Source organism: Pleurodeles waltl, chromosome 10, assembly GCF_031143425.1.
Source record: "Pleurodeles waltl isolate 20211129_DDA chromosome 10, aPleWal1.hap1.20221129, whole genome shotgun sequence".
Lineage (NCBI taxonomy): Eukaryota > Metazoa > Chordata > Amphibia > Caudata > Salamandridae > Pleurodeles > Pleurodeles waltl.
This window is the reverse complement of record NC_090449.1, coordinates 812553865-812580569: the sequence shown is the minus strand read 5'-3', so window position 1 is coordinate 812580569 and position 26705 is coordinate 812553865. Positions and strand designations below refer to the sequence as shown.

At 41.7% G+C, this 26705-nt stretch overlaps 1 protein-coding gene across 2 annotated transcripts in view; it reads right to left on the bottom strand.

Moving 5' to 3' along the window:
- LOC138261913 (ATP-binding cassette sub-family B member 5-like) overlaps positions 1 to 26705 on the bottom strand; it is a 987125-nt gene that overhangs the window by 699165 nt on the left and 261255 nt on the right. For both annotated transcript variants that reach the window (XM_069211477.1, XM_069211478.1), the window contains one exon: positions 24763 to 24865. In XM_069211477.1, the coding sequence (XP_069067578.1) occupies positions 24763 to 24848 (86 nt within the window). In that variant the 5' untranslated portion in view covers positions 24849 to 24865. The remainder of the gene's footprint in view (positions 1 to 24762; positions 24866 to 26705) is intronic.

Here is a 26705-nt window from a genome sequence, read left to right as displayed (position 1 = left end):
CAAGACAACTCCTTTAGATCAACGAGTGGCGAATACCTTACAAACCGCAGCGCCACATTTGGTACAAACAGTATCAGTTAAGACCCTTGAGAAGGAAATTCAAGGGATCTCAGTTATGATAGACTCTGGAGCTACGGGCAACTTCTGTGATATAAAATACGCTCGTAAAATGGGTATTCGATTTATCAAGAAATCTACTTTGGAAGTAGTAAGAGCTGTGGGTGGAACCAATCTTTCTTCAGGACCCATTTCCCATGAGACCGAACCAATTCAGATGCAAGGTTTTGGTGGACATCAGGAGCAGATAATCTTTAATTTGATAGATGCTCCACAATTTCAACTTATTTTGGGTCTGCCCTGGCTTACAGAACATAATCCACAAATTGATTGGAGCAAAAGAACGATCAAGATGAATTCCTCTTACTGCAAAGAGAATTGCTTTCATGATGGAGTGGAAGTGTCCACCAAGTCCCAAGCGGCCTGTTTATCATCACACTCTTCAATGATCTGTGCACTAAAGACAGCAGAAATCCCAAAAGAATATGAGGATTTAGTCGCAGTTTTTGATGAAAAGGAGGCTGAGAAATTGCCACCAGATCGACCCTACGACTGCAAAATTGAACTGGAGCCAGGTGCGATATTGCCATGTAGCAGAATATACGCATTGACCAAAGCAGAGAATCAACATTTAAAGGAGTATTTGGATCAATATCTTGCTAATGGTTTTATTCGTCCTTCTGAATCTCCAGTGTCATCCCCACTATTTTTCATACCAAAGAAGGATGGGAGTCTTCGAACTTGCATTGATTATCGAGACCTCAATCAGGTTACCATCAAGAATCGATACCCACTGCCTTTAGTGTCAGTTTTATTAGATCAAGTAAAGAATGCTAGAATCTACACCAAATTGGACCTGCGAGGAGCATATCATTTGATTCGAGTGGCTTCAGGGGATGAATGGAAAACCGCTTTTTGGACTCAATACGGATTATTTGAATATCAAGTGATGCCTTATGGGTTATGCAATGCTCCCGCTGCCTTCCATTATTTTGTTAATGATATATTACGAGAATTCCTCGACCGAATTGCCGTGGTTTATATAGATGACATTTTAATCTTTTCCGACAATCTACAGGAGCACATTTCCCATGTTCGATCCATCCTCACAAGGTTGCAAGAAAACCATCTCTATGTAAAATTGGAGAAGTGTGCATTTCATGTGGAACGAGTTGAGTTCTTAGGATTCATTTTGTCACCAGAAGGAGTTAGTATGGATCCTGCCAAGATAAAGACAGTGCAACATTGGCCTTCTCCTTGCAATGTCAAAGAGATCCAGAGTTTCTTGGGGTTCGCTAATTTTTATCGAAGATTCATATTCAGTTGTTCTCAAATAGTTACACCCATTACTCGATTGTTGAAGAAAGGAGTGAAGTTTGAGTGGATAAAAGAAGCTGAAAATGCTTTTAATTTTTTGAAGAATTCCTTCGTCTCAGCTCCAATCTTGCTCCACCCCAATCCAGATGAGCCATATTATGTGGAGGCAGATGCTTCAGATGTTGCCATAGGAGGTATCCTTTCCCAGCGTCATAAAGATACAGGTCAATTACATCCAGTGGCCTATTTCTCTCGAAAATTAACACCACCAGAGATAAATTATTCAATTGCGGATAAGGAGCTATTGGCAGTCAAAGAAACTTTTCGTGAGTGGAGGCATTACATTTTGGGAGCTAAGCATAAAGTGACCGTTTACACGGACCACCAAAATTTACAGTTTTTAAAATCAGCTCGAACTCTAACAGCTAGACAACTGCATTGGTCCCTATATTTTGCAGACTTTGATTTTGTTATCACTTTCAGACCAGGAAAAGTAAATGGGAAGGCAGATGCTCTATCTCGAATTGATACCGGTGCAGTTAAAGAGCCTCCAGAAAAAGAATTGATTATTCCACAAGAGAAGTTCATATCTGCCATATTGTATGAAAATTTAACCAAAGAAATTCAAGAAAACTTAACATTCGAAGGAATGCTGAAGTGGTCCAAAGAAGGCCAAGGAAGAGAAATCAAAAATGGTTTGCCATACTTTAAAGGTGCACTGTATGTTCCGACTGTGGAGCTGCAAGAAAAAATTCTTCAGGCTTATCATGACGATCAATTGGCTGGACACAAAGGAATTCAAAAGACTCAAAATCTAATACAACGAGAATTTTGGTGGCCAAAAATGAAAACTCAGATAAGACAATATGTGTCAACTTGTGACAAATGTCAAAGAGGGAAATCAAATAGAACAGCTTCACAAGGTCTGTTAAGACCTTTGCCCACTGCACCCCATGCCTGGCATACTGTTACTATGGATCTTATAGTGGACCTCCCTAGTAGCCAAGGTTTTAACACTATCCTAGTTTTTGTAGACACTTTCACTAAAATGGCGCATTTCATTCCTTTGAAAGAAATCCCTCGAGCCCCACAGGTTGCACAGTTGTTTACACAACACATAGTACGCGCCCATGGTATCCCAAAAATTCTAGTTTCAGACAGGGGGTCCCAATTTGTTTCTCGCTTTTGGAAGGCCTTTAGTAAAAGATTAGGAATTGATTCTCGTTACTCTACCAGTTACCATCCTGAAACCGATGGGCAAACAGAGAGAGTGAATCAAGAGTTAGAACAGTATTTAAGACTCAATTTATTCGATAAAGAGATGGAATGGCCCGAGTTGATGTGGGCAGCTGAATTTGCTTACAATAATGCTGTTCATTCCACCACTGGGTTCACCCCCTTTTATCTGAACCATGGTAGACATCCTAATTTAATGTTGGGTAAAGAAGATGATTCAGTGCCTGCAGTAGAAGAGATGGTGAGGGATTTGCAGACCACGTTAGTTAGGGCTAGAAAAAACATCATTCAAGCAAAAGACTCATATAAGACTCAGGCTGATAGAAAAAGAAGAGAGAGCCCCATTTATTCGAAAGGAGACAAAGTTTGGTTATCCACTCGTCATTTACGTCTCAAAGGAAATCGCAAATTTCAGCCACGATTTATAGGCCCATTCAAAGATGACAAGATGATCAATCCAGTGGCAGTTAAATTGCAGTTGCCAGCTCATCTAAAGATACATCCTGTTTTCCATGTCTCCTTGTTAAAGAACAGTCCTCCAAATTTACGTCAAAACTCCCCTCCAATTCCTATCCAGATTAGCTCTGCAGAAGAGTATGAGGTCAATCAAATCTTAGATTCCAAAATCCGTAATGGCCAGCTTTATTATTTAATTGATTGGAAAGGTTATGGTCCAGAGGAACGATCCTGGGAGCCGCACGAGTATGTACATGCTTCAAGATTAGTCAGAAACTTTCATAGAACCTACCCAAGCAAACCTAAATTGGAGAACTGTTCCTTGAGGGGGAGTACTGTCATGACCACACAAACTTGCCAAGTCAAATCAAAGAAGTGCATGAGAAAAGCAAAGAGATATCCTCAGTGGAGACAGCAAAGCCCAAACTGGAAGAAGGTTTGCAGAGTAATCTTGCGCTTATTTCAAAGGAAGAATCAAGAAGAGAAGATCCAAGATGGCCGCTGTGAGTCCTGAAGGTTAGTTACAGTTCTAGTCTTGCAATCGGTTGGTTGCTAGGTTACGAGCTCTCCAGGTGGAAGCCTTGCACTTCAACTGAGGTCTGACAGGAATCAGCTGTGTGGAGAGAGAGCGCGCTTCAGAACAGAAACTCCTATGAGGTAAAATTACATTTGAAGATTATATTACAGAAAACGGATAAATATTGTCAAGGTTTATTCGAAGAGTTTGATAGTAGACCGTTCCCGTGGAAGTCGGCAAGGCTATAGAGTTAATGTATGAATCAACCTTAGGTTTACAAGGTTCTTGTTTAAGATATTAAAGTCAAAGAAAAAACATACTTTAAAAGAGCAAGTATCTACAAATGTCAAGGTTATAAACAAAGGCCAAGTTTAACGGAGAAACAAACTGTTAACAAATAAGCATTTACAAATTCAATGGTAATAAACCAAAATAGAGTTTAAAAGAGAAACAAACTTAAATAAACAAGCATTTACAACTACAAGTTATCGACAGATGTCGAAGTAAGGAAGGAGAAACTAACTGTAATAAACAAGCATTTACAAATACAAGTTATCAACAAATGTCGAATTAAGAAAGGAGAAACGAACCTTAATAAACAAGCATTTACAAATACAAGTATTGACAGAAGTCACAATAAGACAGGAGAAATTAAATAACATCAGCTGATTTGAAGAACGCATTATCACCAACTATATATATATATATATAGCAACATAAAACCAATCTCTAACAAAGGTTGAGAAGTTCTTCCAGAATCAGTAATAAGCATTTTTTAAGAAGAGCTATCATTTATAGAGAGAAGCAAGGCTACAGAGAACTCAGGGTGAGTGAAGAAATAATAGAATTAAAGAGAATTAAGGCGGTCATTCTGACCGCAGCGGGCGGCGGTCGCTGCCCGCCATGCGGTCACCGCCAAATGGCCGCTCCGCGGTCAGGAGACCGCGGATGCCATTCTGGCTTTCCCGCTGGGCCTGCGGGCGACCGCCAAAAGGCTGCCCGCCGTCCCAGCGGGAAAGCCCCTGCAACATAGAAGCCGGCTCCGAATGGAGCCAGCGGTGTTGCAGGGGTGCGACGGGTGCAGTAGCACCCGTCGCGATTTTCACTGTCTGCAAAGCAGACAGTGAAAATCTTCATGGGGCCCTGTTAGGGGGCCCCACGTCACCCGTTCCCGCCATCCTGGTTCTGGCGGTGTAAACCGCCAGAAACAGGCTGGCGGGAAGGGGGTCGGAATCCCCATGGCGGCGCTGCAAGCAGCGCCGCCATAGAGGATTCCCTGGGCCAGGGGAAAAACGGCGGGAAACCGCTGGTTCCCCTTTTCTGACCGCGGCTTTACCGCTGCGGTCAGAATGGCCCTGGAAGCACCGCCAGCCTGTTGGCGGTGCTTCCGTGGCCCTCCACCCTGGCGGTCATAGACCGCCAGGGTTGGAATGAGGGCCTAAGTGTTGAGAGTAGAAAGTGAAAAACTGATGTTGTATGTCCCATGTAATTGCGACTGTTACTCTTACAGGTGCTGTATCCAATCTTAGATGTGAAGAGGCAGACTGAGTACTGGCGTTCATCATCTCTGTGGCAGTCTCTCTATCATCCCATTCCCCTTTCCCCCTCCGGGGTACTCAGCACGAAGGATTAATATTTGTTGTGAGTAGCTCGGGTCGGGACTGAGGAGTTATCTTCTGCTTCTGAGGAAATCGAATAGAAGTATCCTGACACCCATAGAATTGGGAGCCATTTTAGCTGAATGTAAACAAGGACAGCGGTGAATTGCTGCAAATGCCAGTCTAAGCTCCATTAGACATAAGAGGATCTACTATGAGGTTGGAAAGTAGAATCTGGCAGTTTTGTGGGCTAGTAAACATTTTCATAAGTTGCCATATGGGAACAATTTCACTGTTATCATGGATCATCCAACCGTCATCTCAATGTTTGCAAATCCTAAATATCTACTTGAAATAACACAACATCAAGACTACAGATTCCACATCATTTATAAACCAAGTTAGGATTATAACCCAAAACACCTTTTCTGTAAGATTCACCTGCCACACACAGGCTCCAGAATGTCAATTGCAGAAAAGTTTCTTAATTAAATTGTGAAGCAAGCATGCCCAGTAACTTTGGACGTCAATGAACAAATGACTGAAGTTATTCACACTAAATAATGAATGAGCCTAGACCTTATGAGGACCTACATAAGATGCAACTTGGAAGAGCTAAAGGCATTATGACATTATGACACACTTTTGTCAAATCAATGAACTAGTATGAAGGATTGCTGCTTCATACAACCAGACTAATGCAGTGGTGGCTGGTAATTGAAAATAGTGATGGGGCACAAATACAAACATGGGATTGCACTGCGAGTGAGCCTCACTACCCACTTACTTCCATTCACCTACTCACCCACCTACATTCAACAATTCACTCACCCAATGCCTTTGGTCACCTACCCATTCACTCATCCGCATTAAGCTATCCAGTGACATTCACCCAACTCATATACCCAGCCACCCACATTCACTCAGCCACTCACTGAACTCCTGCAATCACTGTCTCTTCCATTCACACAAACACACATAGCCTCATCCATCCAGTATCCAGCAATTTCAGTGATAAAAGCTACACTTAGAGATTTTGATGTTTGTTTTATTTGACACACAGATTACATCAGTTTAATATGACATATCACATCACTAATCTGCAGAAGAGATAAAACGAGTATCACTAGCCATGATAAAGTAATGAAACCAATGCCACTTTAGAGAGACACCAGAATAGAGAGCCAGGAAAGGGAAAGGGAGAGCTGAGAGAAGTTTTTTTCCTATTTTGTTTTTAATTTCTGTAAATAGACAGAGTCCAACTTACTCCAGTGTGCTTGTTATCCCTGGCATATTTATGGCTTGAGTTCTCATGAGGTCAAATACTCTTGACTCCAAGAGAGCACTGGATGAAGTTATTTATTAATTTATATTTCTTTGCCACAACTCTTTGCCTGCTTCCTGGGTCAGCAGAGAACAAGGGATTTCGAGTAATGTCACATGCTGTTAATAAAATGTGCCCTCTGGTAACATGCTCTTAACCCACCCTTTCCCAGTTCCTCAAACAGCAGTTTGTGGTCAGTAAGGCTTTTATCACACCCCACCATTTGAGTAGATAGGAAAGGGTGCAATAATAGCAGTTAAGTGGCATGCAGTCTTTAGAAGCCCGCACTGGATCAAAAAAGCACTACTGTCCTTTCCATATATCCATATTTACCTGTGCTACTTTGTGGATATCTATCCTCTTCAGACCTATTCATGACTCCTGGAAACTGGAGATAATCGAGGCTGGACTGGGCAGTTATTGCATCAGGAATTTCCCCAAGTGGCTGGAGCCACTTGAAGCCAGTTTGTGACGGCCCATGGTCACTGCTTTCTCCTCTGTCACTCTTTCCATCTCCTCTGTGTTTCTGCAGCAATCATACCAGGGTCATGGCTGAGAGACCAAAAGCGAGAAGGAAAAAAGAGCAAAAGTTTCGGGAAAGAAGGTAAAAGGAAAGAGAAAGGATGGATAGAAATTTAAACCCGCGGGGTAGAAGGATAAGTAGCAGGACTACTTGGAGAGAACCAGCACTAGATGGCAAGGAGACAACTCGTTAGGCAAGATGGGCTGACTTTGTTTCAAAATTTATGAATCTGGAAGACCTGCAGTTATAGAACTGAAGTGACTAAAGACCACAAAACCCAAAATAATGCAAGGAAGTGTTAGGTGTCCTGAAATACATAGGCTTACCAGCCATGGGCACAAAGGGGGCTTCCTGCAAAACCCTTGGTACCAAGCAAAAGCTCAATGGTGGGACCACTACTTTCTGAGCTGCACTGAGTACAGGAAGCCCACAGACAGGCCTCTGTTTAAAGGGATCAAACATGTTTAGTCCTCACCCCAACACCAGGGTGGACAGAATGCTCAGGTATCCTTCTCTCAACTCACAGTGCTATTACCAACAACGCCTTGTGGAACCCTTCCAGCAACATGTTAAAATTCAAAATACCCAGAGAGAGGCAAAACTATTGGGATGATAGAAAAACCATGCTCGCTAGATTTCCATCCAGATTGTCCACATCCAGGATGTGGCTACATACCTGATATATTGACGGATTCCAGCAGTTTTTAAAGTACCTTGGCAAAATGTTTTCCCATCTTTGGCATATAGTGGCGCTCTCTGTGACATTCTGGCTATCCTAAGCATTGTATTTGCTTTTATCGACCTAATTTTCTTTATCTGTTCCATCATGGTCCCTTAACAGTGGTCTATGGCTGTTACTTCATGAATTGCAGGAATGGATGTCATTATCCATATTGGAAAAGCTTTCTATTATACTACTTTCTATTATATCAGTCCTGGAGTCACAGCACATACAACTGAATTCAGCTTTCTGTTCTATGATCATGTAAGCTCTAAAGAATTGAGAATATCTTGCTGAATGAACATGTGGGATTTGTCCAGCCCTGCTTTCTACCACATATAATTGTAAAACTTCAAGACCAGAGGCTCTTATTATGCTTCTTTTCTTGCATTAATTAAATATCAGCCAAGACGAAAGAAGGAACTACATAACCTGGGACAAGAAACTACCAACATGACATCATAATAACCTAACCAATAGGACATCAAGTATACAGATAATTATCCTGACTGAGAGCAACCCTCTTTTCTTGCTTCTATATTACTGTTAAGATATTTAACATCACTATGCCAGAACACCTGCAAATTACATCTGCTTATTAAATGTTTTACTTATATGCTAAGCAGTTCAAGGAGACATCTGCATATTCAAAATCGCTGATCGTAGAAGACCAAAACTATATAAACTTATGTTCCAGTGCTACATTCCCATATTACTAATACCTATTATGGATTTCCAAATATGTTGGTGTTTTCACAATTTTTTGATTTCTCCTTCTCATTTCATTTTCACTATGACGCTCATTCTCTTCTTTATCTTTTTTTCCATCCTTTTCACCACCACACCTCTATTCAAGTTCCATATCATCAGGTCGGTAGTTTGTATTGCATTTCTAACTAATTTCATCACTGGATTACCAAATTTGCCACCCTGTTCATTACCTGGACTTCTGACCCTTACCCAATCACCAAATTGCACTTTGGTGACTTTCACCCCCATTTTATCATCAAACCACATTTTCTTCCTTTCCATTTTTTCCAATGCTTTCTTCCTCCAGTCTCCTCTTTCTTTCTCACTTTCACTAGGTTTGTCATTCACCTAAGCTGGTGACAATACACTGCTTGGTTTCCTTCCTCTAAACAACTCAAACGGGGTCTTTCCAATTACTGTGTGTGTTGTCAGACGGCACATCTCCACTTCCTTACAAACCTCCTCCTTCCAGTCCAACCCACAACCCATGGATAGTTGAATAGTCTCCTTGAGCACTATTAAACCGCTCCACCATTACATTTCCTTCTGGATGATATAGAGCACTCTTCTTGTGTTTCACACCATACTTCACAAAAAATTCTTCCATTTCCTTAGACGTGAGCTGAACACCATTATCAGTCAATAATGTACCTGGAACCCCTTCAAGTCCAATTTACTCTTTCAGATATGCAATCACATGCTTTGTTTCAATAGCACTTGCGACTTTGACTTCCGGCCACCTTGAATACATGTCCAATTATACTAAAATATACATTGCTCCTTCTTTGAAACTAATGCTACTTCATCCCAGGGACCATCCAGCAACTTCTTTATCACCATGGATTGAGTCATTGGTTAGAATCCTTTTTCACTCACCATATATTGCACACAATCCCTCACATTTCTTTCTATCCATACATCCATACCGAAGCACCAATAAACCATTCTTAATCGCTCCATTGATTTAGACCTCCCAGGATGTCCTTCATGTGCCATTTTAATCAAACCTTCATGCAATACTTACGGTGGAACTAATCTTGTACCTCTAAAAAGTAAGCCATGATTCTCTGCAAGTTTATCTCTCACCTGCCAGTACTTTCTAGTTTCCTCTCTCTAATCACCTTTCTTTCCCCATCAATTATTTAATCAGGTGACCACCTCTTTTAACACCTCATCAGTACCGGTGGCTGTTCGCCACTGTTCCTCTGAAAACACTGACCATTCTGTCATACATACATGCATGTTTACTTCTTTATCCTCCTCTTTATTTGTCTCAGTAATCAATCTAGATAATGAATCAGCTACCATGTTCCTTGCTCGTCAAATATATTTCACTTCAAATCTATATTCCTCGAGTGCTACCACCCATGTAGTTATCTTGCTAGACACTGAATCTATACCTTTTTTGGGAAAAATGTCCCTTAGCGGCTTGTGATCAGTCTTAATCACAAATTCTCTGCCCCAGGGAAACATCCTCATCTCCCTTATTCCCCAAAGAATGTATAATGCCTCTCTTACAAGATATCTAGTTTGGTACACTTTAAACTACTAGAAGCAAACATTATTGTTCTCTCCCTTCTGCCATCACCTTGTATTAATACAGCTCTCAATCCCTTCATACTGCCATCTGTTATCAAAATAGATTTCTCATTTGGATTGAAGCTTTTTTAAATTACAAGCTTTTTCCAAGTCCTTTTTTATTCCTTCAAATTCTTCCTCACATTTCTGAACCCCAAAAAACTCCTTGCCTCTCTTTAGAAATGCCCTCCTTCTTTATCTCTTCATTGCAAAATCTTAGTAGAAACATATTATAATATTAAGCAATGCCAAAAAACTTCTGTGACTCTTCCTTGTTGGTGGGAGACCCTATGTTAGAAATGGGGTCTCTACTTAGCAGAGGTATACACCCTTGTCCAAGTAGGGACCACAATCCTAGTCAGGGTAAGTCACACACAATCTAAATTATCCTACGCCCACCCTCTGGTAGCTTGGCACTGAGCAGTCAGACTTAACTTAGAAGGAAATGTGTAAAGTATTTGTGCAACAAACCATACAATAACACAGTGAAAACACCACAAACATACACCACACAGGTTTAGAAAAATATAGGATGTGTATCTGGTTCAAATAAGGTCAAGATGATAAAGATTCAATAAGCACAAGTTGAGATATCACTTTTGCAAGATTTAAGAGTCTTAAATCTTATAAATCAACAGTTGTCTCTTGATTACACAAAGTACCTGGTTTGCGTCAAAACTAACACGCACGAAGACCACAGAGGAGGAGATGCGTAGAAAAATATGGTGTGCATTTGGTTTGATGATGCGCTGTTTCTTTCCGCGCTGCAAGGGGTTTGCATTGTTTTTCGGCGCACAGTCTTGGTTTCTCATTGCGATGCAAGGGTCTTTTTGACACCCAGGGACAATGCGGGGAAATCCTGGGCATGCTGGAAGGAGTCACAGGCATTGCATCGATCCAGTAGGGCGATACATTGAATTTTATGTTGCACGGCAGGCACTGCGTCAATTTTCCACTCAGTGAATCAGCTGTGTCATTCCAGTTCAGCTATACGTCAATCCAGTAGGGCTGTGCGTCAAATTTTCTGTCACAAAGCAGGCACTGCATTGAATCTTCACTCGGGAAGTCGGGCTGCATTGTTCCGGGTCGGCTGTGCGGCCATTTTCTCGGTTGCAAGATGGCTGTGTTTTGTTTCTGGAAGGCTGTGCATCAATTTTTGGCACACAAGGAGTTCCCTGAAGAGATGAAGTCTTTTTGGCCCTGAGACTTCAGGAAACAGGAGGCAAGCTCAATCTTAGCCCTTCGAGAGCACTGATCAGCAAAGTCAGAGAGCAGCAGGGCAGCAGTCCTTCTCAGCAAAGCAGTCCAAATGAGTCCTTTGGGCAGCCAGGCAGTTCCTCTTGACAGGCTGCAGGTTCAGGTCCAGAAGTGTCTGAGTTGGTGGTGTCAGAGACCCAGTTTATATACCCAAAAATGCCTTTAAAGTGGGGGAGACTTCAAATAGTGGTTTTGAAGTGCACAAGTTCCTCTTTCAGTAGAGGTCTGTATGCCAGGGTCCCAATAGGGGGTTTGGCAGTCCATTGTGTTAGTGCAGGCCACTAGCATTTGAAATGTAAATTTCAGGCCCTCCACCCTTCCAGCCAAGGAAGACCCATTCAATATGCAGATGAGTGCAGGTGTGACTGAGTGTTCTGTGTTTGTGGTTGTGTGGGTGAAATTCACAAGGAAGCTGTCAACCAGCCCAGACGTTGAATGGAGACAGGCTGTAAGGCACAGATGGATTTTAAGTGCAGAGAAATGCTCACTTTCTAAAAGTGCCATTTCTAAAATAGTAATATAAAATCAAAATTCACCAATAAGCAGGATTTCATATTATCATTCTGGTCGTACTAAATATGACCTGGTTACCCCTTTCTGACCAGAATCTACTACTTAAACAGTATGTGAGGGCAGTCCTAATGCTAGCCTATGAAAGGAGCAGGCCTCACAGTAGTGGAAAATGAATTTAGGAGTTTTCCACTACCAGGACATATTAAAAACACATGTACATGTCCTGCCTTTTACTTTCATAGCACTCTGCCCCATAGGTTTCCTAGGGCCTACCTTAGGGGTGACGTATATGTAGAAAAAGAAGAATTTAAGTCTTAACAAGTGCTTTTAAATGCCAAGTCGAAGTGATAGTGAAACTGCACACACATGCCTTGCAATGACAGGCCTGAGACATGGTTAAGGGGCTACTTATGTGGGTGGCACAACCAGTGCTGCAGGTCCACTAGTAGCATTTAATTTACAGGCCCTGGGTACATGTTGTGCACTTTACTAGGGACCTACAAGTAAATCAAATATGCCAATTGGGAATTAACAAATGTTACCATGTTTTAAGGGAGAGAGCATATGCACTTCAGCACTGGTTAGCAGTGTTATAGTGTGCAAAGTCCTAAAACTAGCAGAAACAGTGTCTGAAAAGTGGAGGGAGGCAGGCAAAAAGATGGGGGATAATCACCCTAAGGCTGTCAGTTCTAAAACCCCAGGTCTCTAATTGCCTGAACCAAGTTAGCTTTGGGCCTAAGACCTTTCTCCGTAATTTCATGACCCAAATACTCAAAATGAGTTTGCCTAAATCTACACTTTTCAACTTTAATAGTAAAATTAACCTCTCTTAACCTACTCAAAACTTCTCTTACCAACTTATCATGTTCTTCCACACTAGTTCCGAAAATCAACAATTCATTTTGATAAATCTTAATTCCTTCTACTCCCTTCAGCACCCTCTCCATTGCTCTTTGAAAAACGGACGCTACTGACACCAACCCAAATGGCATCCTCTTGTACTTGAAGGTGCTAAATGGTGTCATAAAAGCTGTTAAATCCTTTGATTCTTCACTCAATTCAATCTGATGATAAGCTGATCTTAAAACAATAGATGAAAGTACTTTGGCTGCACCCAACAGTGTCAACACAGCTGTAATTTTTGGAATGGGATACTTGTCTACTATCACACACTTATTCAATTCCCTGAAATCCACCCAGAGCCTCAAATCACCATTCTTCTTTCTAGCTGCCACCACAGGAGCTAAATACTCAGTTCCCTCTACTTCTATTTCACCAACTTCCTTTAGTTTAATCAGCTCTTTTGCCATATCATCCTTTACTAATACTGGTATATTTCCTACTTTTCCTTGTACAGGTCATGCTCCTTTCATCATCCTAATCCTACAAACATATCCTTTCAAACACCCTGAACCATCTCTGAACACATTGGGAAATTGCTTCATCATCTCCATTTTAAACTCTTTACATCCCAGATCATGACCCACTTCATGTACAAGAGAACTTAAGTATTTTAATATTATGGGTGAATCACTGTTGGGATAAAGCATTGCTCCTAAATCCTTCTGATGGAACCAACTGAGAATACTATCTCCCCGTGACCACACATATATCTTTCCAGCTACCAACCTTGCTCCATATTCAATTACACCTTTAAAAAAACCTACAGTTTTATTGGGTCGCCTCCATCTGCACAAGGCTTGATGTCCAAGTTTTTTGATTTAATGCTCTTATGTAGTTTTTTCAATAAAGAACATTTTAGAAATCAGCAGTATTTTTGCCCCAGAATCAAACAACACATGCGTATGTTTACCCTCCAACTTGAATTTCATTTATAGGACACTTTCTTTTCTCTTCAGATACCATGACTTTCCTCTTGTTTCACACCAATATCTTTAATATTACTATGCATACTTCTACATTCACTATGGAAATGACCTTTCTTTCCACCAATTCTATACATTACTTTGACTGGAGGACAATCTTTGTAAAATGCTAAGTGGTTTTTCCTTGTAAACTGGAAACTTTTCTTTTCAGTTCCATTTCTTCTCTCCCACACTTTTGATTTATCATCATTATGTTTTCCGCCTTGTTTCTTACCACTATTAACTTTACTATCTTGTGAAGTATTTTTTCCCTTATCACACTCACATCCTATTCTGACTCTTTCTTAATAACATCAACACAGTTCATAGAATGTTCTGTTCAATTCTCTTTGCAATTATTAAAACTTCATCAAAAGAAGATCATCTTGTAACCACAACTCATCACATACAATATCCATGCTAAACTGAGCATGAATTGATCTCTTATTCTTTCATCTATAGTTCCTGAGAATTTACATGAGTATGCTAACTTCCTTAGCTCAGTGACATAATCCTCAATGGATTTTCCCATTCTTTGTCTTTTGTGACTAAAATGGTACCTTTTGGAGATGGTACTGACCTTCGACAAGTAGCGTTGGTCCAATTTTTTAATACACAGTTCATATTCATTCAATCATAAATGTCGCAACAACATCATGAATGCCCATAAAAATGAAACATCAGAAAAGCTCAGGGCATTATTGTGAATGCACATAAAATTGAACATTCCTATTTGTCATAGGTCAACATAATCAGATTATCTGGGCTACCAAGACATCATCAGGAATGCATATGTCATAATAAACATGTTGCTATAAAATGCCAACACACGTTCCTAGCTGCACACCTAGGAAGCTACAACCACAGATGATGAGGGCAAAATGGGAACGTCCATGTCCCAATCTCGGAGCTCCTGCACTCCGATTCCTGCGACGATGCAGGGTTAACTTTGGCAGGGCCAGGGGCCTTTGTCTAGGGTCGCCACCCCAGGCTGCTACATGAGCCTCCAGCAAGAGACCATCGCTCAGAGCACGTTTTCCAGTGCTCGAGGGCAGATGCCCATGAAGCGCTTCTCCTGCGCTGGGCTTAAAAAAAGTACCAGAAAAAGGTAGCCTTTTCCGCACTTAAGGGACCAAAGTGCTCTTCTAGTGCTTTAAGAGATGAAATTGAAGGGGAACAGGGGACACCGTACCCAGCCCCTGGAGACAGCAAGAGGAGGCAGAGGGTGGTAGGGCCTTGCTGCACTCCTGTAAGCAGGGTGGGACACACAATGGGGTGGTAAGGACCAGACCTCTCCTATACCCTTCAAAGAGTATCCTGTGATTCATTGAGAGGTCACAAGGAAGAGCCTTGACACATCTCAGGAAGGAGATAGGGCTGATAGGAGGAGCATAAAGAGAAGGGCTGGGGCCCCTTTGCTACTACTTTAATGCATGTATCACTGTGGCTGACATCCATGTGTGAACTTTTGTCATTCCCATGGTCTGTGCTGTCGGACTATCAGCTTTGAAGACTCTCCTGGTGTGACAGACTGGTTTTAAAGAGGTAAAGAGAACAGAGTAGTGGACACTTCAAAAGAAACAGAACCCCAACTTAAAACTTCAAAGACTCATACCCTAAAACACATTTGGCTAGTCTCTCTGCTGGGTGAGGGAACATCAGCCAGGGAATCCAAGACAATCTTCCCTGAACCTCCCTGCTTGTCAAGACCAGTGTGGCCAGTGAGGATAAAGAGAGCATCAGAGGGAGCAAGGTCCAGTGGAGAGCCCTGTTGAGTGGACTCCCTGTGCAAGCTGTGGGGAAATGGCTGCTGCAGGACAAAGTCGGTGACCTATGTATGCCAAGAGAGGGCTGCCGTGAACTTGTTGGGCCACCAGAGAAATACTGCTGTGTGTAAAAATTTGATTCTGACTCGCATGCGTTGAGCGGATGCGGATGGAGACAGACTCTAGCGGTCCCATATTAAGAAGGTTGAAGTCCCCTTGTGTGTTTCTACAGAGTCTATTTTTGCAACCTGTTGTATTATTTTACAACACTGAGTCCTGATGATGGTCTGACGGACCTCTGACTGCCACCACAGGCCGAAACGTCAACATTACCTTCTCATTTGACAAGCTGAATTGAAAGTCCATGATATTGCTTGAACTGGGACTAAAAACCAGGCAATTATTGTGCAGGACTGTGCCAAGAGGAGGGTTATAACCCCTTCCTGGATCTTCTGTTGTGATTAAATCTTGTGATCTAGGGGGGTTACATACAGTGTTGTTGTTTATGAGATGTACATTTGTTGGATGTGTTATACATTTTTTCAACTTCCTGAATCCTATTGAGTAATATATTGGATTTTAAATGTATGAAGTTGTCTTATTCATTAATTGAAGACTGGATCATATGTAAACAAACTATATCTAAACAATTCCTCTAAGAGCCTTTTTCAGTGAGACTTTGTCTGTACCCAGTTACTAGGGGGATACTGTATATCCCCTCAGTGTGTTCACTTTCAAAATGTGGGCATTTTTCTTGCTTAAACCATTCTGTGACTCTGCCTGCTTGTGTATTACCTGTCTGGGTCAGACTGACAGTTGGGCTGTTTGTGAATCTCCACTAGACAGTGACACAAAGGAAGCTGGGGTGTAGCTTGCATATCCTGATGGCCCATCTTGGCTACAGTGGAGGGAGGAGTGGTCACTTAGACCTGAAAGGGCTGTGCCTGCCCTCACACAATGCAGTCTCCAAACCCATGGTGTGTGTCTGGACCAGGCCTGGGCAAGGCAGGATCTTGTGAACAACAGAGACTTTCCTTTGAAGTTTGCCTACTTCAAAGGAAGAAAGGGGTATACGTAGTGGGCCCAAACCCCCAGATTTTTAGAATACTTTTGGAACCAAGAGGAACCTCTGCCAAGGAGAAGAGCTGAAGAGCTGGAAAAGGAGTACTGCCCCTTTGCCTGTGCTTTGCTGGGTTGGTCTGCAGTTGCTGTGTCTGCCTGAAAGAGGACAAAGACTGCACTTTGTGGTATATCCTGATTTTGAAGTATCTCCAAGTGCTTGGACTGAGCTTGCCTCCTGTTTTGAAGTCTCAGATCAATCAAAGACTTCCTCTGCCAGCACCTGGACTCTCTGCTGAGACTCTTGCACTGCCAAGTGGTGCCCTATCCACTCCCTGGGCCCTTGAAAGGTGAAGCTGGTAAAACAAGGACTGAAATCCACGCACAGGAAGCCGTGCGGGTAAAAGTTTGATGACGCACCTGCAACGCGGCTGTAAAAACTTTACGTGACCTGCCTCGTGGCTGAAATTGGTGCACCACCTTCATCGCAGCTGGGAAATCAACACATCACCTGCATCGCAGCTGAAGAAACAACGCAACACCCTCTTGCGGCTGTTAAAACTGACGCAACCCCCATGCAGCGTGGTTTTCCCATCACCATGAGGCAGGATTTCGCACGCATCATCGATGGGCGCCAAAATCAACATGAACCTGCGCAGATCCAAGGTACCCCGTCTGTAAATCGAAGCATCTCTCTTTTGCGGGAGAGAAAAACAATGCATCGCCTACCCGACCGGAAAATAAATGATGTACTGCCTCACTTGCGAGTAAGGAGTCGAGGCAACGCTGACTTTTTTGATGCAAGCTTGCCCGTGCGGCTTTAATTTTGTCGCAAATCAGGTAGTTTGTGTAACAACAATGTTTCGATTGTTTTCTATGGAGTCAGAGTCTCTTTCCTTTAAAAATTCATAACTTTACTTGTGGATGTTAGATTTTTGTCATTTTGGTCTTATTTGATTTAGATAAATATTGGCTATGTTTCTAAACTGATGTGGTGTCCATTTTGTAGTGCTTTCACTGTATTACTGTGTGTGTTGATACAAATACCTCACACATTGCCTTTGAAATAAGCCTGACTGCTTGTGCCAAGCTACCACGGGGGTGAGCAGGGTTTGTCTTAGGAGTGTAACTCCGCTATCCTGACTAAAGTGAGGGACCCGCTTGGACAGAGGGCAAACTGACTGTCAACCAGAGACCCCATTTCTAACAAGGGGTGACCCACATATGCCAAGAGGGGCCGGCGTGGAGGGTATCACTGTGCTGATCTGGCTGAAGCCTGTGGACTGTGAGTTGCAGTAATCCCGTTTACCAGAGGGGGTCACTAGAAGCACTATAGACTATGACTTGTTCTTCCCCACTGGAGAAGCGAGGATGCTGTTGGAGCTCCGACACCCAGACGAGGGACACAGAACAGGATTATGGTAGCCAACACCCATCAGGAGCCAAACGAATACTTACCCCATGGGAAGAGCCACAGAAGTTGCTTTTCACTTCAGGAGCGCAATCACCAGGGGGAAACTCTGCACCCTCTGAATACTGCAGCCTAGGCCATGTGCGGCCACCTTAGCCTTACTTGAACTTGGCTGCATCCTCTACGAGTGCCCAGAATGAAACACACTCCAAAACTATGAACACTTCACTTCAGCCGGTGCAGGTAAAACTGGCTTTGGGCCTGTTGGCCATGGGGGAACTTGCTGTTAGCATCACTGCAGCATTAGAACACTGTTTACTTTAATTGGGAGTCAAAGTGGACTCTTGAACCTTGGACTGCTAGCAGATCATACTCTAGGTGTTATCAATAGTGAGTGGGGAATAACCACTATTGTTAACGCGAGGAGGAAGTGAGACAGCCATACAAACACTAGAGCCCCGAACTCAAGTGTGATTGCACAGTTATTTGTGATTGTCATATTTTTCCTTTGTGTTAGTAGAGTTAGAAAGTAAAATACTTCTCTTTTTTCATAAAGTGAGTATTTGGCTGAACAGATTTTGATGTATGCGCCCATGTTGAATATCCTGTATCCACACCTCCCCTCCGCTGCAGCCTAGGACTGCTCGGACCTCGCTAACTTGAGAGTCAAGTGCAAAAGTGGTACTTGGCCCAGTAACTCAGGATCCATATTAAGTCGAGTCCCAGGACATCAGGATTAAAAGGCCTCAACTTCTACGGTTGGGCCCAATAGCCGCTGCTTGCCTTGTGGCCCTCTGAAAGTGGTTCTGACACTTCCAAATTACGATTTGTCATCAGATTTATCAATGGTTTACCACTGCAATTCCGGATGCAAACACATGAAAACTTGCTTTTGTCTCAAAGGAGGTGGAAACTCATAAGAATGTTAAAAACATTTGTTGAGGAGTAGACAGTGGTCCACAAAATCTTTACCAAATCTTAAACAAACTTGTTAAAAAAAACGAAACTTATCTATTTAAACGCAGCACCATTTCCAGGCACAGTGAGCCACAATAAGCAACCTAAGTCATAAATATTGACGAGATAGAGCAGACCGTGACATGGTGTCAATGCCTCAGATTTTGTCAAGGATTTGTGTCTACAGTAAACCTTGAGTGCCATCTGGGCACATTTGATGAGAATCAGAATCACCACATCTAAAGTACTTGAGGTGGTTCAGATACAATGCCTCAAAATGTACAGTTCTAGTTTTTCTTATAAATATATATCAGTAACTCAGTTTCCCCATTTCAAAACTGTTGAGTACCTGGAATTAAGAGCTGTGTGATAAAATGATACTGGAACAATGAGTAAAGATGCTAAAATATTTTTAGAGGACAAGTATAGACATAGCTAGAATGTTAGAACAAAAAAAAATGTTCACTCCAAACACAAGTTAAACTGTATTGTTGGAAAACTACTGTCTTCAGGTATATAATAGCATTGTAATGAGGAGAACGAAACGTTAGGCACATTTGAATCTGCTCTAAGAAGAGTTAGAAAATGGTTGAAGATTACTTGATTATCTCTTTATTGTCATGATTCAAAAGATAAAGAATGATTAATATGTTATTCTGTTCTATTACTCACCAACACATAGTTGTTCTATAATGAACCGTTTATGCATCAAAAATAGATATAAAACTGACTCTGCATGAAGGGATGTCCAGAGCAAAGCTAAGGAGTGAAAACTGTTTGCCCTAGAGGTCAAAACTGACTACAGTGCAATTAATAATATTGACTACAAGAAGTGTGAGAAGAGCCTCTGGTAATCTGTTAGTAGACGTTCTTATGTCTGCATGACTCATTTCCATTATTATGTATTTTTGTGCTTGTGTTTCCATCTGACATCTATTAACGTAAATTACTCATACATGTTGACACTTACAATAAATCTTATCATGTTTTGCACTGTTTAATAGACTGCCACTTATTATGAGTGGTACAATAACTCCGATGGGTGTGTGAGGAAGAGTTACCAACCCCTTTACAATTGTAAGTTTCGCTTGAATATCATAGTTTCATTGTGCTACCTAGAGATTTTACCTGATGCAAGCAGGTCAATTCCCCAGGTGGAATAGTGGTGAAAACATGAGAGAATCAGCACAGTAATCCTGATTTCCATGTTATTCCCCTAAATGATCTGTAATATCCTGACTTCTCTCTCTTAGAAGGTAACAGTATTTCTGTGGGAGGGAAATAACGGGGATTATTCTGGGCTACCAATAGTGACGGCCTTAATCCTTGAATATTCATAGAATGCATTACTGTTTGCAGTATGAAGAAATTTGTTTGTATCTTCCTCCTCCATTTCGTTAATACAATTGCATTAAAATGAAAAAATAATATTATTTTTATTGTACTCCTCATTTTACTGTAAGCAATGTTAGCCACACTTTTGTAAATTAAACGTTAATTACTTGTGCACCTTGAGTTTCTATTTTTGTGTGCAATTATGCACTTGGATTTGTTAGCTTATTTCCTTTTTGTTCCACAGTAAACTTAATTATCAAAATAATGAAGCACAAATAGTGAAATTGGGTTAGATAATGTAAAGGAGCTTAGGATTGCTAACACGCCTAGTCCTTAGTAAGTAAACTTACAAGGGGACGCGCATAGGCCGATGAACCTTTTGGATCGCATGTAGTATCATTAATCACCTAGTGACCAGTGGCATCAATAATCAAATGTAATCAGTCATTAACCACTAAGAGAATTATTAGTCAATATACGAATATAACAATAATTCAAGTATAATCACAACACGATGAAGCGTTTAACAATTTTTATTTCCCTATTGATTACAATTCTAATGCATCTGCTTAACTCAAACTTTATTTAATTAGCTCAGAATTAGTTTATTAGCGACCACCAATAACATAATCTAATCAGAACCTGGGAAAACATGTGCTCAAAGGCTTCAGCATAAGCCAGCAAAGTCGAATATATCCACATTAATAGCAGAGTTCAGCAATTAGTTTGTCAATCATTTGTCACTGCCAACGTCACCCAGGAAGAACCTAACTAACCCAGATTAGCATCAGCATGTGGGATTTCATGCAAAAACAATTTAGAAAACATGAGTTTGGAAAAACATCTAGCTAGAAGAAAACTATAAAACAGCGCAGTTGGTACCTCTTCTTGCATGAGGCCTGGCAAGTAGGCCATGACTTCGGCTAAGTTAGCTTCTTACAATATAATGCAAAATATAGGTTATACATCTCATTATGGCACATTAATACATTACTTTACACATTTTCATTATTTCACACATTTTTTGTTATTTTAGTACAATTTGCGTATAAGTGGCTGACATTCCCGGTGGGCACATTTGCAAACGTGCACATCATTTTCTCTCTGGTTAATTTCTCTATGAATTTTTCGTTAATCCAAACACATAAACATTCATCAATAATTTCTAATTAGCATATCTGCGTCAACAGGATAAAACCAATCATTGTGGACCCATTGTCATTTTAAACATTGTCACTGCCTTAGCAACTTCTTCAAAACAGAGTCATCCAACAAGGTAAAATGATGGGTTCATAGTCTGTGGTAGAAGATGCATTCACTGGATAGTCTCCTTCCTCAGAAGCAAAGCCTCAGTAAGAGAAAATCAAGTTGATTCCTATCTGTTATTTCAGGCTATTTCTTGCAGTTTCCCTTGATGGTTATTGAAGAGATGAATACAAAGTTACTATATTAAGGGTGTTCCTTCAAAATGCATTGGTGTACATGGCCATTTTGTAAGCTCTTTAAAGACATTATCCTCACCCTAAATTTGATTTTGTGAACAGCAGAGAAACACTACAAACCCAAGAGTATGACACAGTAGAATAGTAAAATATTTATCAAAATAGCATAAATGGCTTCTCAGCTCACTCCAAGTCCTTTTTTCCGCCTACTCCAATCCTGGGGATTTTCACAATTTTCTAGATTTCAAACAATTGACATGTGTTGCATTGAAGTGTTTGTTTCTGAAGGCTTTTCTTCAGGTGACGTTCATCTTGAGCGGATTAATTATGGGTGTTTATCTTGCTCACTGATTTTTCTATTTATTTTATGTACTTGACTTGTGGAATTGGAAGTTTTTTGTTTGACTTTACACCTGTATACATTGAGTAGTATGAGTTGTTGAAGATGTTTTCTTTGATTATTTGAAAGTCATTGGGTCAATCTGGACACACATTACTTTATGACAGAAGCCTGTGAATTGATGGAGATATTTCTGTGAAAGGCAGCAAATACAATGCTTTCAATAAGACAATGTACCACAATGAGGTTGAAGATCCACATCCCGAACTAAATGACTACTGTGTTAATATAATTTCCATGAACATATGCATGGACAATTACTCACATGATGCCCTCACCCCTGCTATATGACAGGACTTTCTTCTTATATAAATTGTAGAGACTGCCACCAAACACATGTTCATTAGATATTGGATATGTGCAGATTACATTTGTTTATTGAAGGCTATCTGTAAAAGGTGTGACTACATAAGTGCATTTCACCATTCCTACTGGGACTGAAAACTACAGTTGTGAAAAGCAGACACCAGTTCATTAAACTGTCAGGGATATCAGGCATGATATCACAAGTCGCCTGGCCCAGATGACATCACAGGGTTGAACATATGTCACGCCCTTAGCACCATAATAGCTCCCTACTTGTTTCTGTGGTGAGGCTGGAGAATGGAAAGGGCTGGAAGATAAATAAAGTAAACAAGGTTGTTGAAACCTCGTTTTCACACTGTTGCTACCACTGTAGCAAGGCTCGTGTTGGGGCACGAAAGGCAAGACTGGGTTAGCAACTGCAACCTCTGTCTGCCCCATACTAACGTCCAGAGCAGCATGCTACTTAATTGGTAGTACTTACATTACTGTCAGTTTAAACACAGGTAGATATTGGATCTCATGTGAATTACTGTCAGTCTTAAAGATCATACTGTAAATGTACCTGGGAAGAAGGCTGCATTTCCACAGGGGGATTCCTAGCAGTTTTTTAACACTTCTTTTTAGCCCTAGCATAAGATAATTGCACTACTCAAGACTGGGCTTTATTTAAATAGCGCTCTAGACAAAACCAGTTGTAACTACCTCTCTCATTGAACCAGAATCACTCATTGTAACAGACCGCAGTGCCCCCCCACTAATGTTGGTGTCCTGGGCATAGGCCCAGCACACCCATGCCAAAGGCTGGCCCTATGTCCCTCTACTAGTGTCAGCAATGCAGTGGATTATTGCAAACAACAATGACTTCTGTGCCAGGGGTCTCTAGCGATGCATATGCACAAACAAGACATAGTCATTTGCCATGGCTGGCTTTAGCGCTGGTGGCATCCAGTGTAACACTCCCCCCCCGCCCTTATGACCTCCTTCTGCACTGAACCCCTCACCTACAACCCTCCACCAATACTCATCATCTTTCAATAGCCCCTCTCTCATACACATTTCATTTGTTTTAATGCACTGGTTGGGCATTGAATGTATTTCTACCCAAATGAAACCTTTCCAGGAACATGAGGAATAGATCATGAAATATTGAGGAAAATACATAACATCCTAACCTTCAATATGCAGTTTCCATGCAGCTCTATGATGACAGTTCATAAGTCGCTGAACTACATTAGGGTTGTAACTTATGATTTGCAAGTAACAAAAAGATCTCTGAGACAAAAGGGTTAACCCACTGTGCAGTTCTGTGATCTGCAAAGTACATGTTCTTTCTCCTACTTTATGACGAGTCAAACTGCCACTACACAAAATTCACTTTGGTTGACATGTATATTATTTAATAATATCTGGATACGTTATACACATGAAACACGCAAGTAATTTATGCAGTTTAAGAATGTACTTTAAAACAAACATTAACCCCCCCCCCCCCCAAAAAAAAAAAACCTGTATAATCAGTCAATGTGCTCGGCATCTACGGGTTTAAGTCCTGTTCACAGTACATGACACTGGCTCAGCCCCTTTAACACAAACATTATATGAAATGCACTATTAATGTTGTTATATTCGAACACCAATGTCCGAGGATAGCCTTTTGCATTTCAACATTTTATTAAATGTGTGATAACCTCTAGGGTAGATTAGTATATGCTGTGAATGTGAATTAATAAACAATGCAAAGTGCTTAATTTGAGCCAGTGGTTGCAGGTGAGGCCCAATGGCACTCACTTTTTGGAACAGTCACAGATTTTTCTTCAAAAGACTTTCATTCAATTGTAAGAGTGAAAAACACAAAAGGGAATAAAAAGGAGAAAAAGAAAGACGGATACACAACGGCAAAAGGAGACCACAGGAATGAAAATGTGTCTAGAAGTGTGAGATAGAGACAGGGAGTGTCTGGTGGTGGGTGAAAGAGGCATAAGTTGGAATCAAGGCTATGCAGCCTTCATGGGTGTCCACAGGAGGGGCAAAGGGGTTGATTGCCCCCCCCCCCAGATTTAGGTACAGCATGGTGTGCAGGCTCACAGTGAAGCATAACACTACGGCTGCCGTAGTGTTACACTGCCTGCACTAGTACGGGCGGGGCCCCAATTAAAACTATGCCCCCCCCGAAAACTTTTCTGCGGAAGCCCATAGCAGCACGCCTACCTTTGATAGCACCAGCTGCAGGCTTCTAAACAACACTTTGGGCCCCTTCATTTATTCTTTTACAAATTACTCAATGATACATCCCATGACTTACATTTGAATACAAAATATTGTCTGAGAACCTGAAAGCTGGCTTCTTTTTGGAGTCAAAATATTATTTACTTACATATCGTCGTTGTTCATATCCACGTCATGCTCTAAATTCTGTGCTATTATCCTTTCAGGCGTATCTGTAGCACAGTGTGTCACCATGGCTGACTGGTGTTAATCTAGAACAAAACGGGAGACAATCATCAGGCTTAATTCAGACCGTTTTTCTACTGGTGCCACTGGTATTTGATGTCCTGGCAGTAAAAACACAAAAGCAAAATCTCCTAAAGCTATAATTTTAGCCTTTATCTGTACATACTTCAAACAGCAAATATAAATATAAATACAAATACTTTTAAATGTGTTGTAGAGCTACGTTAATGATCCACAGCTAATAATTTAAGTAAACAAAGATTGAAAAGTCATGCCACAAATGAATACATACGATTTTGTTTACAGTACTATTTAGTATGGGAAGCAGCCAAATCCATGACTCCTTAACAACGAGGGTCGTTATCCACGAAAGCAGAACAACGCTTTCGTGAACAACGACCCTGTTTTCCTCTGCCTTAACCACGCATGTCTGGGCTAGGGTTAGGGGGTAGTTTTAGGGGCAGGGGTTGGGGTAGTTTTTGAGAGCAGGGGGGGGGTCCAGGGTAGTTTTCGTTTTTTAGGGGCAGGGGGTCGGGGTAATTTTAGGTTTTAATGGCGGGATGGGGTAATTTTAGTTTTTAGGGGCCGGGGTGGGGGGTAGTTTTAGGGGCGGGGTGAGGGGGTCACGGTAGTTTTAGGGGCGGGATGAGGGTTGGGGTGATTTTAGTTTTTAGGGGTGGGGGATGGGGGTCAGGGTAGTTTTAGGTTTTAGGGGTGGAGGGTCAGGTAGCTTTAGGGGCGTGGGTAGGGGCTGTGGTAGTTTACATTTTAAGGGTGGTGGTGGGGGGTCAAGGTAGTTTTAAGTTTTAGGGGCGGGGTGAGGGGTCGGGGTAGTTTTAGGTTTTAGGGGTGGATTGGGGGGTCGTGGTAGTTTTAGGAGCAGGGTGGGGGTTTGAGGTAGTTTTAGGTTTTAGGGGCGGGGGATTGGGGTACTTTTAGGTTTTAGGGGCAGGGTGGGGGGTCACAGCAGTTTTAGGGGCGGGTGGGGGTTGGGGTAGCTTTAGGTTTTAGTGGTGGTCGCGGTAATTTAGGGGTGGGGTGGGGGTTGGTGTAGTTTAGGTTTTAGGGCGGGGTTGGGGATTGTGGTAGTTTTAGGTGTGGGGGTTGGGATAGTTTGAGGTTTTAGGGGTGGGGTGGGGGTGGGGATGGGGGGTCACAGTAGTTTTAGGGGCACGGGTGGGTGTCAGCGAGGTCGCATGCTGGAGCCATGCATGCCGTTCCACGAATGCCTTTACCAGGCATGCCTTTACAAAAAAAAATCGTTGTTAAGGCATTCATGGTAAAGGCATTAGTGGTAACAACACGATCGTTGTTCCGACCGCGTTGTTCAGGCATGCGTGGTTGCTGCACGCGTTGTTCCGATGTATACTCATTTAGTATCACATTCATGCCTTGGCAGACTCTTAAAGCAACAACAAATGGCTGATATTTTTCTCTTGAAAAGGTAGCAACCCTACTTTCAGGCAAAGATGTAACCAACTAAAATGAAAACTGGAGATTAAAATTCAGGTGTACTAAAGGATGGGTTGCAAAGAATTGGGTGTAAACTGTGCATCAACTTTTGCGGACCAGTCTTTAATTTTTCATTCCATTTTATGCACTAATAGGTCACATTGCAAATTCTCCAGTCACAGGAGGTCGCAGAGCGACCTACCTAATGAATATTAATCAAGCAAGTCACCATGTGCAACTCCATGTTATTGGCTACAAAGATGGATGATGGCCTGCAAGAGAGCCCACCAACATCCCATTTTTTTAAACCAACCCATGTTCACTAGGAGGAACAGCTGCTTAAAAAAAGTTTACCATTTGGGAAAACACTGTCTTAGCAATCAATGCCTACACTTCCACCCCCACCGGCTGCCA